Source organism: Rhineura floridana, chromosome 12, assembly GCF_030035675.1.
Source record: "Rhineura floridana isolate rRhiFlo1 chromosome 12, rRhiFlo1.hap2, whole genome shotgun sequence".
Classification (NCBI taxonomy): domain Eukaryota; kingdom Metazoa; phylum Chordata; class Lepidosauria; order Squamata; family Rhineuridae; genus Rhineura; species Rhineura floridana.
Window position 1 is genome coordinate 31107666 of NC_084491.1, and position 17984 is coordinate 31125649.

The 17984-nt window shown below is 42.3% G+C and overlaps 1 protein-coding gene across 5 annotated transcripts in view; it reads right to left on the bottom strand.

Annotated features, from left to right (window-relative positions):
* Window positions 1-17984, bottom strand: part of ETS1 (ETS proto-oncogene 1, transcription factor) — a 156177-nt gene that overhangs the window by 20565 nt on the left and 117628 nt on the right. For 4 of the 5 annotated variants that reach the window (XM_061592503.1, XM_061592505.1, XM_061592507.1 and 1 more), the window contains 3 exons: window positions 14870-14947; window positions 12495-12746; window positions 7383-7643 (listed from right to left, as the gene is read on the bottom strand). In XM_061592503.1, the coding sequence (XP_061448487.1) occupies window positions 7383-7643; window positions 12495-12746; window positions 14870-14947 (591 nt within the window). The remainder of the gene's footprint in view (window positions 1-7382; window positions 7644-12494; window positions 12747-14869; window positions 14948-17984) is intronic. The other variant, XM_061592506.1, reaches the window with a different exon arrangement.

The window sequence follows — 17984 nt, forward strand, 5'->3', positions numbered from 1 at the left end:
ATTGGGTCTCAACATGTTTTTTTCACGCTTCCAATGACACTCACTTGCGAAACATGCAGTTGTAAAAATTAGAGTAGCAGCCCACGTTTTCTTCACACGATATAGATTGTGGTTTTAGTGTGACAAAATACGAGGGAATAGTGAGCAACATCAATGTCACATGTTAAACTGCCTGTAAGGAGGAGGATTGGCCAGGCTGTGTGAAGCTATGATGCAGAAATAAATACATAAATTAGGGCTGTATTCTAAGTTAGTCATGTCCATTAGTTTGATAGGTCTACTCTGAGCAGGACTAGTACTGGATACAACCCAGAATCTCCTGCCTATCTAAACTTACCTATATATTAATAATGGGTTGCACATCTGGAATCTGGTTGGAAAGAAGAGAAAAAGAACCTTTTTCATAATTGAAAAATGCTACTGTATCTGGTCAGTTGGAAGCAATTTCTCATCCATGGGAAATGATCATGTTATTAGCAAGTAAATATTTGCTCATCCAGTCTCTCCCTTTCTTGCTATTGGATACAATCTCCTTCCCCTTTTTAAAGCTCTGTTCAGGTATTCTAGGTACAAAGTAATGTGGAGGGGGACATCTTTGAAGGTCCCATTTGCCAAGATCCTTTGCATGCACACCTGACAGCACAACAGCACTCATTGGGGCCTACATTAATAGGCTCCATACACACAGGACCTTTGGATGTGCAGTGTGCAAGGTCAGGATATGCGACCCTGATCACCTATTTCCATGGACTCAGATCTTCTGTTTGTTGAAAGAACCTCTTCTCCCCTAAGGCCACATTGACATGAAAGCTTTCTGGGCTGTCATTTTAGCACACCCAACCAGAAGCATGAAAATGGATATGCAGAGTTTCACAAGCAGGAACTTAGATTTTCATCTCTTTTGAAGCTGGGCAGTATGCAAATGACACATCTGGCAATTGCTTATCCCCTGTCTGTAGCAAGAAGCAGTAGGAACATAAGAGGAACCAGCGCACCAAAAGCACCTCAGACTTCCATGTGGATGTCCCCCAACGGAGATGATGCCCAACTGTATTTACGTCTGTTTACAATCTGGGGGTGATCAGATTCAACGATATGAAACCAAGATGACTCAAAAGCACCCACCTTACAATTTGAAGGGAAAGCAAGAAGGTCCTTCTAGACCTACCTAGATGGCTTTTTGGAGGTTTTGGAGGTTATACCAAATTTTGGGGAGGGGGATTGGTAGATCTCACCCTCATGTAATTATTGTAGCTGTTATCACAAAAATACTTATACTGGAATTGTGCAATTGACAGTACTATTTTGTTACAATTTGTGCAATTGACAGTATTATTTTGTTACAAATTTCTTACCCAAGGGGCAGGACAGTAAACTACAGCCCTAAAAAAAATGCAACACTGGCCAACCATGAATGTGAAGTGCTAATTTTGTTCTAATTTGCAAGTGTCTAGCAGGTGGAACTTGAGTTACTGAAGCAACTCGAGGGCCTGTGTTTTGGCTTTCTCCTTCAACTTAAAAGACCACTTCATGTAGGAACTGTAATCATTGCTTATAATGCACATAGTTCTTTGCAGTGTATGAGTAATGGTAATCCCACCTATAATTTGAAAAGGAATTGTGTGCATTGTATATTCAGACAAAATAGCTGAAAAGGTAAATGATGCTCTCAGATTCCTGGGAAATTTAATGCAGCTTGAGTTTGTGAACTGTGATCTTGCCATCTGGAGGGGCACTCTTGCAATAAAAATGGGACAATTCCCTCCCCCCCCAAAAAAAACATTTGCAGTATAAACATTTACAGGATTTCAGTAGGATGCTACAGGTCATGCACTGACTGGAAGCAAAACAGTGTATCTACCCCCATATTTGCAGGTGCAAACAGTAATTGAATGTGGAATCACATATAACTACCTTAAAAACATCATGAGCACAAACGATAATGAATGCACAATAAAAATAATGCCTTTCCAAAAACTATAGTAAAGCCCTAGAATCTGTTTGTGAATTAACAGCGGGTCCACTCAGGCAAAAGGGTGGTGCTATTAACTTGTGCCAGCACATCAGGGCCCCCAGCCTAAGGGACCGTGGAGGAGGGAGGGGAAAAACTTCGTATCCTTCCCCATGCACCCCTATTGCTGTTCCGGCCTCCACTTGCTTCCAAATGAAAGGAGGTGTGTCGGTGTGTAGGGGCTGGTAGGGGGAACTTGTGGGGGGACCATGAGGGTTGGCTGATACAGATGGAAGGGAACCTGAATTTTTTTCTCCATCCTGGATTTTAGCTCAAGATGTAGAGGAATCCCAGGGCTTATAAAGCTCAGCTTTCCAATGGGGTCTTTTATGAGCTCCCAGAGTTTATTTCTGAACTCATGTTTGGAGATGGTTGCTGGAATCTCAACTTGTGAGCTTCTAGCATGATCTGCTTGATCGCTATTGGGAAAAGATTTCTGGAATAAATGGGCCGTTTGTTCTGATCTAGTGGGCCAGTACTCACATGCTTCTAGAAGCATGTATGACAGTGATCATGGTACGCTTTGCCCTTTAACTCTTTGTCTTCTGCTAGGTGTTCCTTATCTGTACATAACAGAACTACAGTGGACAGTTATGCAACATCAAAAAGAAAAGACAAAAGAGGACACAGATTTGCATACCACTTGCATATGCTGATTTATATGTATAGATGCAGATTTAGAAATACATCTCACCATAGTGGGGAAATAAGACTATGATCAGGTGACCTGTGTGCAACACCAATGCTCCTGGTCTGCTTTCTGATAGTTATTTGTCTTAAACTAGACTTGGGCCTCATCTGCAGTACACATTCAAAGCACTATTATACCATTTTAAATAGTCATGGCTTCCCCCTGGAACTGTAGTTTGTTAAGGGTTCTGAGAGTTGTTAGGAGACCCTCATCCCCCTCACAGAGCTGCAATTCCCAGGGTGATTTAAAAATCAATCCCTCTTCCCAAGGAACTCTGGGAATTGTGGCATCTACTGCCTGAAATGGCCACCTCACTCTGCCCCATGGTAGGGCCTGCCCTGTAAACATAACCCACACCTTTGATACCAACCCTGGCCTACTTCGATATGGCTAGGCAGCACTGAATTAACAGCTACAGTTGAACAATGATATTTTCACCTCTCTTCCCACCTCAATTTCTCTAAACCAGCACAAACAGTAATCAGATTAGTGCTTTTCAGCCATCTGAGACCACCTGAGTGTGGAAAATTTGTCAGGAGCCATGAAGCTTTTTGTGAATTCTTGTGCAGTTAACATTTTCGCTTCGGAAGTAAAGGGAAAAAAAGAAAGAAATCTGCAGCAACATTTCTGAGCAGCCAGGGCAACTTGTGAAATTTAGGTCAAGATGTGGGGGGCAGATAACGGAGCTCAAAAAAGCTGCCTGTTCACCACCAAGCCAAGACGACATCAAAAAGCCAAGTGGGGCTTCCGCCAAAACTCATCACCTTCTCAGCTAGGAGGCAGATACCATCAAAAGGCTGTGCATCTTTGGTGATAAAAAAAAATAACTTAACTGCCAGTCAAGCCATCAACAAAGCAAGATCAGCACAACCTGGGTGCCATTTATTCTATTTCCCAGTGGTTTATTTGCAGAGATACCAAACCGTGCATTTTTAATTCATCTTTACGCTAGAGGATCTCCATATATTAGCATTTCTATAGCAAGTTTCATGTTTTCAGAGCGCTTCACATACAGAATCTTGGTCATTTTTACAACAGTCCTGTAAGACAATCCAATATTATAATCATTTCCACTTATTACTCCTGGATGGAGGACAGACAGGGGTATGTGTAGAAACTAGCCTGCTATACAAAGGTAAGAGTCACATCCATTGCTTGTCCACTCAGGCATCTGTCCCTGCCCACCACTGGCATGTGCCCCCGCAGGAAATGAAAAATTTCCCCACTCCATATCTATAGTATAGTATAGTATAGTATAGTATAGTATAGTATAGTATAGTATAGTATAGTATAGTATAGTATAGTATAGTATAGTATAGTATAGTATATGCTAACATCTGCTGGCGAAAGCCAGTGTGGTGTAGTGGTTAAGGTGTTGGACTACGACCTGGGAGACCAGGGTTTGAATCCCCACACAGTCATGAAGCTCACTGGGTGACCTTGGGCCAGTCACTGCCTCTCAGCCTCAGAGGAAGGCAATGGTAAACCCCCTCTGAATACCAGTTACCGTGAAAACCCGATTCATAGGGTCGCCCATAAGTCAGAAATGACTTGAAGGCAATCCATCCATCCAACATCAGCTGGATGTGAATTTATATCCTGCTGTTTCCTGAAGTCTCCAGCAGTTTGCAACATTTCAAGATTTCCTCTCCCTTGGTTCCTATCACCTTACTCCCACTGCTGAAGGGAACCAGTCTCCATACCACGACCCTTTCTGACCTTTGCCTGCTTTTACTGCCTCCAAAAACAGAAAACAATCTTCATAGCTTGAAGCTAGAGCATCTAACCACTTCCGTTTGTGTACAGCTCCTAAAGTTCTCTCCCATCCCCCAAACATACACACACATGACCAGCCCCAGGAGATGGTATGCAAGCGGAAAGACAGAATCACACACGAGCGCTTGACAAAAATGCAGATCTTTTCTATCGTCCCTCCTGACTCACTTAGGCAGTGTTTGCTGCCAATGCAGAAAAATCCATGAGAGATGGTCATGATATTCTTTAACACATTGGGCCTGCTCAGACAGTACTTTTGCCGAAAGTTAAAAAAAATGGGAGTAAGACTTGGGACCACATGCACCTAAATCATGTATGGTACACAGAGCTCCAGTAGGCACCTGCAACCCAAAGCCACCTGTGGCCCTCAGCCTAATTTCAGTAGCCTTCTGAAAATGGTTAATAAACACCTTTGGCTATGGTGACTGGTCCCTCCCCCAAGAGTCTAGTAGGCAGGGGGGAAGAGGGAGAGAAAGAGAAAGGAGGCAGCCCTGCCCACTTCCAGTTTTGGCTCCACTCACTGCGGGTTTCATCCCCACCCACTGTCAGCATGCAGTCCCCAGAAGGTTGCCCCCAATGGAATGCAGCCCTCAAGAGATAAAAGGTTCCTGACTTCTGACACAGAGTGTAATATTCACATTGGGCCATATTCTGACCCTGGATGGACAATCATAGAAGTGCAGAGTTGGAAGGGGCCTATAAGGCCATTGAGTCCAACCCCCTGCTCAAAAAGGGAAGATGGAATGTGGGTGTCAGCAAGAACAAAAGGGACAGAGTACTCTACAGCTATGTCCCCTTGTCTCTTTGCTTCACCTTGCAAGTAATATCCCACACCTTGTGAAGTAGGCTAAGCTGAGAAAGAGTAAGAGGCCCAGAATGGCAGAGGAAGCTTCATTTCCGAGCACTGCTGGATCTCCTTTAGTCAAAGTCTAACGCTTAGCCAACAAACCAAACTGCTCCTTTTTTTTCTTTTTTCTTTTTAGCAGCATGTTTTCATGCATGGGCAAATGATTTAGTGCAGGGGTAAGGAAAAGAGAGATTGGGATCTACTGGTAGCTCTAAGTGATGGGCAGTGAATCAGCAAGGATTCCAGCTCCCAATTGTTTCACAATAACAACAACAAGGTTCCCCCACTCCGAAACTTAAACTAAGGTGCTGAGATGGAAGAAAGCTCTGGGAGATAACCAGGAAAGGATTTGTGTGTGACAAGATTAGGGATGGGGTAGAAGTTAAATTAAGTTTCCATTTATAGCAAATCTGCCTAATTCACACTTTCTGAAACAATATGCAAACCAAAATCCTTCAGAATTGCGCTTCTCCAAATTTTGCAGTGCAGTTCTCCAACCAAATGTGTAAAGTCATGCATATACTAAGATAAACTATGCATAAAATGCATAAAATAGTGAAAGCAATATACAAAAATGCATTACATCAGGAAAAATTACTTTGCAAATATATATATATTAGGCAACAAGATTACATGCAAAAATGTGTATATTGGGAGCAGAGCTTGGAAAAGTTACTCTTTTGAACTACAACTCCCATCAGCCCCAGCCAGCATGGCCACTGGATTGGATTCGCACTACAATGCTGATGAATTCTCATGAGGGCTTTTTTAAAAACTGCTATGTGGAAATACGAAGAAATAAACTTAAAACTGGAAAAATGAGAAACTGGGAGAAACCAAAACTGACCAGTTCTCCTATCCCTAGACAGGACTCTGAGCTCCTGTCTCTAGTAATGAAAACAAACTCAGAGGCACCCTGTTCTAAGCCACAATTTTGCGCCTGGCTCCAGCTGGTGGACCTTGGGGTTCTAGTTAAAAAAAAGCAACACAATAGATCCTGCAACCTGAAGTTTGCTCGCCTCTGATATAGTGGGCCAACATAAATGTGTGAGGTAAGCAACAATGCCATCAAGTGAAAAGACAGATGAAAAGCCTCTAGTCCCATCTTCAAAGTGAGAATTTCAGATGCCTCAGGCTTTTGCCACTTTATGGATGCTTGTAAATGATTAGATTCTCTTTTTAGCTGAAATAAAATAGGGTGCTTTCATGCACCTCATTCAAATTCAAATGTGTGCATATCTGGATTTGCAGCATCACTTTCAAACTGGAGTCTGAAAGAACAAGTTATATATGATCTATTTCAAACCTGAAAAGGGTTTTAATTCAGTGATTTCAAAATGTGCCCCAATCTGAGTCATAGGGTTTCAATTCATTTTCATGTGTTATGTGTGCACGTTACTCAGTTATCTGCATGCACATTTGTCCTACCTCTGGTAGAGTATATCCATGGACTTAAAAACATGAGCCACAAAGGCTCAGGATAACTTGTGGCCCTAAAGATATGGCTGGACTCCATCTCCCATCAGCCACAGCCAGCATAGCCAATAATTAGAGATGATGAGAGCCGTAGGTTAGCCAACCCTGCTCTAGTTCAACATAGGAAGCTGCCTTGTACCAAGTCAGACCATTGGTCCATCTGTCTCAGACTGCCATCAGTGACTGGCAGAGACTCTTCTGGGTTTCAGACGGGGGCATTCCCAGCCATCTCCGATAGTGCCAGAGATTAAAACGGGACCTTCTGCATACAAAGCAGATACTATTTCAGTGAGGAATGGCCCTTCCCCAAGTTCAAATCTCACTTGCGCCATGAATTCACTTGGTAGCTTAAGGCAAATCTCTCTCTCCAAGCCTCACCCATCATTGCAATACGGGGAAAATAATAGTGGCCTACTTTACAAGACTGTTTGGAAGGATTACTGATGTAAAGTATATGAAGCGCTTTGTACACTTGAAAGCACTATTGAAACCATGCTAAACCTTACTGATGGTGTTATGTAATGATAAATTTTATAGTAATGAATTCAGCATAACATGCCAGATTTCTTCCAGGGCCTTACCTGTGTAACCAGCCAGGGCTGCAGCAGGAATGACAGGTTTGTCCTTGTTCATGTCTGCCCTGTCTCGAACATAGTCCTTAAAGGTGCCTTTGGGCTTGTGGTTGGGCAAGGCAACTGGGTAGTCCTCGGAGTCAAAGCTGTCATAAGAAGGCACACGCTGAAGACTCTGGAAAGATGACTGACTGCTCCAGGACTGTGTCAGGCGGTCACAGCTGTCATAGCTCTCTATGCTCTCAAAGGAATCTTGGCCCCCAAGTTTACCTAGGGGATGAGAAGAAAACAAGGCTCACATAGAACCAGTGGGGGGTGAAGCTTCCATGTAGATTAAAGAAGTCCCTAGGTTAAGGGAGTTCTTCAATGTAAAACAAGGAACCTGCTTTAGTTAATCCACCCTTTGATGCTGATAAGGAAGACTAACAGAAGGGAACGCAAGCCCTGTTCTGGTGCATTCAGTCTCCTCTGTATGCAGAGGTAGCAAAGCCAAGTTTGTCCACATGGCTCGTGATGTTGATGCAGGGCAAGTTCAGGCAGAGGAAATGATCTACAAGTCACAAAGGTTTGCACAAACTCATCAGGAGGACCCAGTTCAATAGGAGTTATCACTTTTATTTGAATGTGACCATTGAGGAATTCATTTTCAAGTTAAAAAAGAAAAAGAAATATATATTGTCCCTGCAGGCTCCATGTACCCAAGGGTTTAGCCTATGCTGAACATGTGCTCATCTATGTAGCTAACAGGGATGGCTATGGGAACAAATCACAGGGTATAGGCTAGGGCTGTGCACCAGATTCAGAGGAAGCCCAGATCCTGAACTGAATTGGCCTGATTCTGGGGGATCTGGCTTCAGCAGACTAAGACAACCCCAGATTGGCCTGGGTTGGGTCAGCCCGGCAGGAGCAATCTGGGGCTGCCAAAAGGTAGATCGGTAAGAATACAGAGGAGTAAGAAGAAGAAAAGTCCAATAAAATAAATAAATAAATAAATGCAGCACACAAACTAATGTAGCAAATTTAAAACAAAATGCAGCAAATGGAAAGCAAAAAAAACAAACAGCAGCAGCCAATTTAATCAGCCAATAAAATCAAACTGCTAAATTTTGCTATTTAACAATAAACTCCTCAAAACCCGACATACACTCACAACCTCCATAACAATACCCAGCTGATTTTAAATTTGGGCATGATGATTTGCTGGCCATGTTACATTTCATTATCATGTTCTCAAACTTGAACTGCATGCCCAGAGCCATACGTTAGGGGAAAGGCCATAACTCAGTGGCGGAGCACCTGCCTTGCAAGTAGAAGATCCCCTGTTCAATCTCCAGCATCTCCATATAGGGCTGGGAAAGACTTGTGCCTGAAAACATGGAGAGCTTCTGGCAGTCAGTGTAGGTAATACCGAACAAAATGGGCCAATGGTCTGACTCAGTGAAAGGCAGCTTCCCATGTACCTGTGTTACCTGTGGCACAGCAAGCATCAGAATGATGTTCTCTTACTAGGGGTAACTTCATCAGATGCCAGGTCTATCAACTGGGACCTCTCTGTCCAGATTTATGACTTTTTATACCAGTCAAAGAGTTGAGTCCCTATATAACTTAACAGGTTCAAAACAGATTTTTTTTTTTAAAAAAAGAGAGACTTGCACAACATTCTCCAGAATTCTTCAGACCTGGCCATTGCTCAACCATTTCTTCTTTACTGACAACCTTAGAGTGTAATAGGATCATTCAAGTTCATTAATTTCTAAAGCCAGCTGAAAACAGCTGCTGGGATTGTGTAAGATCTCTTAAGGGAAGTTTCCATTGGCAGAAATCCTGGCAGCAAAGACCTAGATAGTAAATATTAAGGGCAGAGGGGAGGGATCTGAACGGGCAACAAAAAAGCTTTCTTCAGGTACATCCATAGTAAAAGATAGAGAAAGGAAATGGTGGTACAGCTACTCAGTGATGATGGCAGAACGATAACAGATGACAAAGAAAAGGCAGAAGTGCTCAATTCCTGCTTTGGTTCAGTCTTCTCTCAAAAGAGGCCCTCTGACCATCCTGGGAAATATGGAGTTGAAGGGGCAGGATTGCAATTTGAGATTGACAGACAAATGATCAAAGAATATCAAATCACTTTGAACAAGTTCAAATCACCAGGGCCCAATGAACTGCATCCTAGAGTATTGAGGAACTGGCTGAAGAACTCTCAGAACCACTGTCTATTATCTTTGCTTAATCGTGCAGGATGGGTAAAATGCCGGATGACTGGAGGTGGGCTAACACTGTCTCTATCTTCAAAAAGGGCAAAAAGAAGGAACCTGGTTATTACAGACCAGTCAGCCTGACATCGGTCCCTGGGAAAATTCTGGAGCAGATTATAAAGGGGTCAAATCTGTAAGCACCTTGAAAACAATGAAGTGATTACTAGAAGCCAACATGGATTTATCAAGAACAAATCCTGCCAGACTAATCTTATCTCATTTTTTAATTGGATAACCTCCTTGGTAGACTGTGGGAATGCTGTGGACATAATATATCTCAGTTTCAGCAAAGCTTTTGACAAACAGCCCAATGCGGGAGATGCTCTAGCTGTGGATTTCCTGCTGTGAGCAGGGGGTTGGACTCGATGGCCTACAAGGCCCCTTCCAACTCTATGATTCTATGATTCTATGATGTTCTGATTAGCAAGCTAGCTAAATGTGGGCTGGATGGAACAACTATCAGGTGGATCCATAGGTGGCTACAGAGTCACATTCAAAGGGTGCTTATCAATGGTTCCTTCTCCAACTGGGGAGAGGTAATGAGTGGGGTACTGCAGGGCTCGGTCCCAGGCCCAATGCTCTTCAACATTTTTATTAATGACCTGGATGAGGAGGTGCAGGGAACACTTATCAGATTTGCAGATGATACCAAATTGGGAGAGATAGCTAATACCTTGGAAGACAGAAACAAAATTCAAAGGGATCTTGATAGGCTGGAGCACTGGGCTGAAAACAACAGAATGAAATTTGACAGGGATAAGTGCAAAGTTCTATACCTAAGAAAAAGAAACCAAATGCACAGATATAAGATGAGGGATACTTGGCTCAGCAATACTGCATGCAAGATGGATCTTGGGATTGTTGTTGATCACAAGCTAAATATGAGCCAACAGTGTGATGTGGCTGCAAAAAAGGCAAATGCTATTTTAGGCTGCATTAATTGAAGTATAGTTTCCAAATTGCATGAAGTATTGGTCCCCCTCTATTCTGCACTGGTTAGACCTCATCTTGAGTACTGCGTCCAGTTCTGGACACTACACTTTAAGAAGGACGCAGACAAATTGGAACGAGTTCAGAGGAGGGCAACGAGGATGATCAGGGGACTGGAAACAAAGCCCTATGAGGAGAGACTGAAAGAACTGGGCATGTTTAGCCTTGACAAGAGAAGACTAAGGGGAGATATGATAGCACTCTTCAAGTACTTGAAAGGTTCTCACAGAGGGCCAGGATCTCTTCTCAATAATCCCAGAGTGTAGGACACAGAATAATGGGCTCAAGTTACAGATTTCAACTGAACATCAGGAAAAACTTCCTAACTGTTAGAGCAGTACAACAATGGAACCAATTACCTAGGGAAGTAGTGGGCTCTTCAACACTGGAGGCCTTCAACAGGCAGTTAGACAGCCACCTGTCAGATATGTTTTAATTTGGATTCCTGCCTTGAGCAGGGGGTTGGACTCAATTGGCCTTATAAGCCCCTTCCAACTCTACAATTCTATAATTGTATGATTTGTCCAGATGTTTGCTATGTCATAATTTAACTGCTCTCTCTCTGTCTCTGTCTCTCTCTTTCTCAAGAATTCAGGTATGGGCCGGATCACCTGTGCAAGGTAGCTTGACGGCTGAGTTCTAGGTGTCACCCTGTCTAGATAATGCAACTTTAGGAAGGGGAGGGTCTATAACTCAGTGACAGAACCCACATTTTGCATGTTGTAAATACTTCAGTCCCCAGCATCTCTGGTTAAAGTAGGAATGGAGAACCTGTGACCCTCCAGATGTTGTTGGACTACAATTCGCATCCACCCCAGCCAGCAGGGCTATTGGTCAGCGATGATGGGCATCATTTTGGCTACCACTAGTCTATGCTATCTGTGAACGATTAGAGTTGGAGACCAGTAACATCTGGAAGGCCACAGGTTCCCCACTTCTGGTTTAAAGGATCTTGGACAGCAGACCTCTGTCTTAGATTTTTGGAGAACTGATGTCAAGTCAGAGGAGACAATGCTAGGCTTGACAAGCCAATACTCCGACTTGTTCTCAAATGTTAAAAGCTGGAACTCTGTGATTTCTCACTGACAGACCAATATTCTGTCCTGTTGATGAGGGGTGCCCCTCTTTAACATACACCAGGGATGGGGAAGAAATCAATTTAATTTGCATTTAATTTGCATGTTCCGAAACAGTATGTGAACTGAAACATAGTCATCCTTTGAAATTTGCACTTCTCTGAAATTTGCAATGCAGTTCTCCAGTCAAGTAATGTGTACAAAAATTTATATTGTAAAGTATGCATACAAAACCCATATATTGGCAAAAGTAAGATTAAAAGGTGTTATATTATGGAAAACTGCTTTGTAAAAATGTGAATAAGAGGCAAAACTGCATGCAAACGTATATTAGGAGAAATTCACATTAAAATGGTGATGAATTTTCGCAAGGACTTTTTAAATATATAGTTATATATATAAAATTTCAAACTGATGTGGAAATGTGGAGAACTTAACTTATGATCAGAAAAATGAGAAACAGAGAAACTGAAATGGACCAATTCATCCATCCCCAACATAGTCACAGTCCAAGTGTAGATTGTGTAGTTTTTATATGCTTGCTGTATCAGATTCTGTAATTTTATTGTATTTTATGTTAACCGCCCAGAGAGCTATTGCTAGTCGGGCGGTATATAAGTTTAAGAAATAAATAAAATAAAAATAATTTCTAAAAAGAGAGATGTAGATCTTGTGTGGAAGGCCTTTCCTCCCCGAGAAACCTCCTCCCTTATTATATGTGGGTTGCCTATGTGTGGGTTGTGTATCACATCCACAGCTCTGTGGGAGATTCAAAGGTGCTAAGAGTCGTGAAGCATTACCTCGGCTAGTGCGCCCCATGCACATGTTATCTGGTGTTACAACTTCCTGTTTGATTGTGAAGAGGTCTCCTGGAAAGGATTCCATCTGTACTGGATCACGAAGGATGGATGGTGATGGGTACTCATTCTCATACTTGAGGGACAGGAGCTCCTCAGAGCTGATTGGATGGAGGGTCTGGTAGGACTCTGTGATAAAACTGGGCTCTGAAAATTCCGAGGGAGGAACACACTGAGCATGCTCAATGCCATAAGCTGCAAACAGGAAAAAAAGGAATGAACAAAATATGAAAATGCAGCAAAGCAGCAATTAGCACAGGGAAGGCTGCTCTTGCGGTGGTGCCTTGTCTAATGCTGCATTGTCTCTAGAAAAACCATCACAACCAGAAAGGATCAAGTCTTCTGCTGTATTCCCTTGTTCATAGATGTTTATAATAGAAGGACTTTTAAACAATAATTATTCAAGCCTGAAATATCCAGTTCAGTCCCTGAGATCTGGCCAGTCTGGATTAGTCTCATTCCACTACACATTCTTCCTTGTTGTATTTATTGGCTTGTGAGAAGTATTTGACAGTTCTTATTTCATCCATACAATAATCCCATGAGGAAAATGATTTAGGCTGCAACATTTTGCTGACTGATTGGTTAGATTAACGGACTAAACCTCCCAAAAAACATTTTCAATAGACTGCAAATGCACCCCTGACTAATAAGGCAACACATTTTTTAAAATGTTCATGTAAAGTTATATACACTTAGTTATGAAAACTCCAGAGGGCAGCTACCATCTTAGAAAAGCAAGTCTCCCCTTCTCTCTCACTCAGTTCCACAGGAGTGAATCCCTCTTCAAACACAATGCCGGTTGTCACACATACATGCATCACCTAGAAACACTTTTTCCAAACTGGTGACCTCCCATTGTTTTGGACTATGACTCCCATCATCCCTGACCACTGACTCTGCTGGCTGGAGCTGATGGTAGCCTTAGTCTAAACCATCTGGAGGGCATCAGGTTGGGGAAGGCTGACCTTTTCTTCAAAATTATTATACGTATGTTAATGTGTGTAGATTTCACTGAATAAATAATAAGACCACCAAAATATCAACATTCAGTAAACAACATTGGTGAACCTGGTAAAACAACAGATTCATCCGTGTTATTTCTTGAATATTAATTATTGTTTTAGTATGGTTATTTAGTTTATTAAATCATATGTTATTTTTACATACTTTTTCTTTAAAGTGTTGTTTATTTTATTTGGATTATTATTATTATTTATCATCATCATCAAAAATAAGCCATAGGAGTAACATTTCTTTATGTTAGCCCTAAAATTGTTATTGTTCCCTTTTCATATAAGAGTAAGGATTTTCATAAGCCCATGATTAATGGGTATGGTTCTGTCGTAGATCATATAGCCAGTCACAAAGCGTCATGGAGGGATTGCTGTTATACTAGTCTCTGCAACAGAGATGGGGAACCTGTGGCCCTCCAAATGTAGTTGGACTAAAAAATGTAAATGTACTGCCTTCAAGTCGATTCCGATTTATGGCAACCCTATGAATAGGGTTTTCATGATGCTGAGAGGCAGTGACTGGCCCAAGGTCACCCAGTGAGCTTCATGGCTATGTGGGGATTCGAACCCTGGTCTCCCAGGTCATAGTCCAACACCTTAACCACTACTACTCCCATAATGCAATTTACTTTAAACTGATTTTAATGCGTTTTAAACTGTTGTGGTCTACTCTAGGAACATAGAGAGAAAACAAATGAATCACCATCATTGGTTGTGCTGCCTCGGGCTGATGGCATCTGGAGGGCCACAGGTTCCTCGTCCCTGCTCTACAATATGTGGCTGTTGTTATGTGCCTTCAAGTCGATCACGATGTATGGCGACCCTATGAATCAAAAGCCTCCAATGCGCTACAATATAGCTTCATACATTTCTGGGCACATGAGTATAGCTCCCCTTAATGCGAGATGAAGCTTCAAGATGGAACTTGGGGACCCTATACCAGGTCAGTCCATTTGTCTGTCTAGCCTAGACTGGCAGCAGCTCTTCAGGGTCTCAGGCAGAAAGACGCATTCCCCATCACTTGATCCTGTCAACTGGTGACACCAGGGATTGAACCTGGGACTTATCGCATGCAGAGAATGTGCTCTGTCACTGAGCAATGGTTCCTCCTCTGAAAATAGCCCAAGGTCTCGAGAGACCCAAGTTCACATTTGAACATTCGTTCCCAATGGACAGATGACACAGTCCCTTAGCTTCTAACATGCTGCCTACAAGTTGAAATGGTTTATTTCCCCTCTCAAACTTCCAGCATTCAAATCTGCTTGCTGTACTAAAAGGGAAAACAAAACAAATTAGACTTACTAATGAAGTAGTCTGATGTATAGCGGGATTCTGGGTAGGCCGCATTCACTCCATTAGCTGGATATGGCTTCATCTCTTCTGTACAAAGGGGAGAAAACGAAAGGGAATATGCCAATTAAGTAGCAGCAGTAGTAATATTCATTTTATGTATTTAAACAATCTCTATGCTGCTTTTGCAGGATCATAGCAGCTTATAATTAATAAGTCACAGCAAAACAGTAAAGCATAATTACACAATTAAAATACATATATAAATCATTAAATGTTTTCTTAAGAAAAACAAGATGCAACAAATGATAAAGCCATATTACAGATCACAGCCAGCCCCCTCATTCCCAGCACAGGATACCAGCTGCCCCATCTTGACTTAACCAAAACACAAGCTTTGAAAAGAAAGATTTTGGTCACATCCACACCATGCATTTAAAGCACATAGCTTGGGAACCGACATTTCTTAAGAGTGCTAGGAATTATCGCTCTGTGAGGGATAAGCTACAGTTCCCAGGATTCTTGGGGGGAAGCCACAACGGTTAAAAGTGGTATAAATGTACATTAAATGTATGCTGTGGGTGTGATGCTTTTCCATTTTTCCTGATTTATCCTCAGAACAATCCAGTAAGGTACATTAGCCAGAGCCAGTATCACTTATATTTCTCACACAAGTGATACTTATGACCAGGGCTGTGGAGCCGGAGTCGTAGAGTCAGAGTTAGGAGCAATTTTGGGTGGAGTTGGAGTCGGAGTCAGTAGAAATGTACCGACTCCTACTTCCAAATAAATTTTAATTGACAAGAAGCAATTTTGAATGGAGTCGGAGTCGGACAGTAGAAAAATAGAGGAGTTGGAGTCGGACAGTAGAAAAATAGAGGAGTCGGAGTTGGAGTCGGAGTCGAAGGTTTGGCGTACCGACTCCACAGCCCTGCTTATGACTAAAGATTACTTCAAACATGACATGCTTCTTATGGAGCAGTACTAGGAAACACAATGAAAAGAAAAATACTACTGTAGAACTATATATATGATGACGGCATATTAATGCTTGTTTTGCTGGAAAAGCATGAAATATAGAGACATTGCACATTGAGGAATATACACGAGGGTGATAATGACAAGACATGCAAGACTATGCAAGGCGTTTAGCTTCCATTGGCTTAGCTTTGATTACATTTGTATTTTTTTTTCAGAATGGTATCGTATACTGTACTTAAATCAAATTAATAACAATACATGACAATCCACATACAATTCACATTCTACTTCCTATGTAGAAATGCAGTTCTCCAGCCAAGTAATGCATGCAAAAAGCATATACTAGGGGAAAGTGTGCTTTAAAATGCATATTTTAATGAAAATAACATACATAAATGCATTGTATTTTAGAAAATTGCTTTGCAAGCAGGTGTATATTAGGCAAAATTGCCTACATACACGTGTAGGACAAATTCACACTAAAATGTTCATGTGAACATAAAGAAAATGCAAATGGACATAGAAATGTGAAGAACTGAGCTTAAAATCAGAAAAATTGGAAACTGAGAGAAGCTGAAATGGACAAATTTGTTCATCCCTATAAGGGAACAAGTCTTGTTAATCACAGTGGGTTTATTCCTGAGCAAATATGCATAGACTTGCATCATGAATTTCTCACGCTCAAACCCAACACTACAGTCCACAGACATGAGCCAAACACATTTAGATTCTATAGTCAAGCCCCCACGTTAAACATTCAAAATTTCTACTTAGAACTAAGCATCCATGTTCTAATCCCATCATAAAGATTCTTAACATTCATCCTCTGAGATCTGCTTCATCTGTTGGGATCTGCTTAAATTGTCCAAGTACTGAGATCTACTTGGTCCAATCTTATCGAGATAAACTGAGTCATGCTAGGACAGATATGCCATGTGCCACCCTAGTCAGACCTCCCACACTACCAGCAGTTGCACAATCTTGCATTCAAGAGGTGATTCACCTACCACAGGCTATACAGCAGGGATAAAAATGGCAGTAGGCTGAGACTTCATATATTTCGGCATATTCAACCTTTATTCCCCCCCCTTCTAAAATAAGCCCCACTTCCCAACAGTCAGCACTGCCCTCCGTTTGACTGCAAACCCAGGGGAAAGCTGACCACTGCAACCTGGTCCCACCCTTCCCTGTGGTCATCCATCCTGTGCCTTGGCAGACCTCATGAGGAGGGGAAAGGACACAAAGGCTGTGGATCCTCAGTTCACACAAGACTTGGCTTTGTTTAGGCAGTTTTTCCCCTTCTTCACTCCCCAGGAGGGAGGCCAAAATTAGGTACTGTGAACGCACATTATCTCAGGCGGGCTCCTGTCTGGACTCAGCAGAAATAAACAAGAGTTGCAGCCATTCCCTGGTTGTTGTTTTTCTTTTGTTCTTCTTGCCAGTTGTAACTGGCCAATACATGAGGTAATACAGGAGTGAAAGGCCACAGCACTGCAGAATAAAAATGACCTTCCCTTTAAACTCAGGAAGCATCATCATCGTCTTAACAAAATGCCCATGCAGTCGGACAATCCCAATGGGCCTATAGTTAGGGCAGGAAGCGATGCAGTCATGTCATTTAGACTCTGGACTTAATGGTCTTACAAGTGACGGCGGTGGGTCTGATCTATAGGTAGCCAGTGCGGTGCCCATCACCTGGACTACAGCTCCCATCACCCCTGGCCCATTGGCTATGTTGCTGGGACTGATGGGAATTGTAGTCCAACTGAAAGGCACCGTGTTGGCTACCCCTGCTTTACATGGTAATGAGTACTGCTTTGCCTACTTCAAAATGTGATAAGCCAGCCCTGCTGCCGTTCAAGGCCCTTGTGACCATTCTGTTAAGTCAGGCCATGGACATCTGCCCAAAGTCCTATTCTGATAGCATCACTGAGGACAGGCCTCACAGCCAATGCAGCTCAATATCCATGCATGTTAGCCAACCAGGTCCATGACACACACACACAAACCCCAGCCAACCTCAGCTTCAAAGTTCCAGGAAGCCAACAAAAACAGAAGGTTTATCAAGCCCATCATATATAGCTAATGGGCTGCATTGAACCTGGTAAGTCCCTATACTCTGTATGTGCCTATTTACTAATTGCCT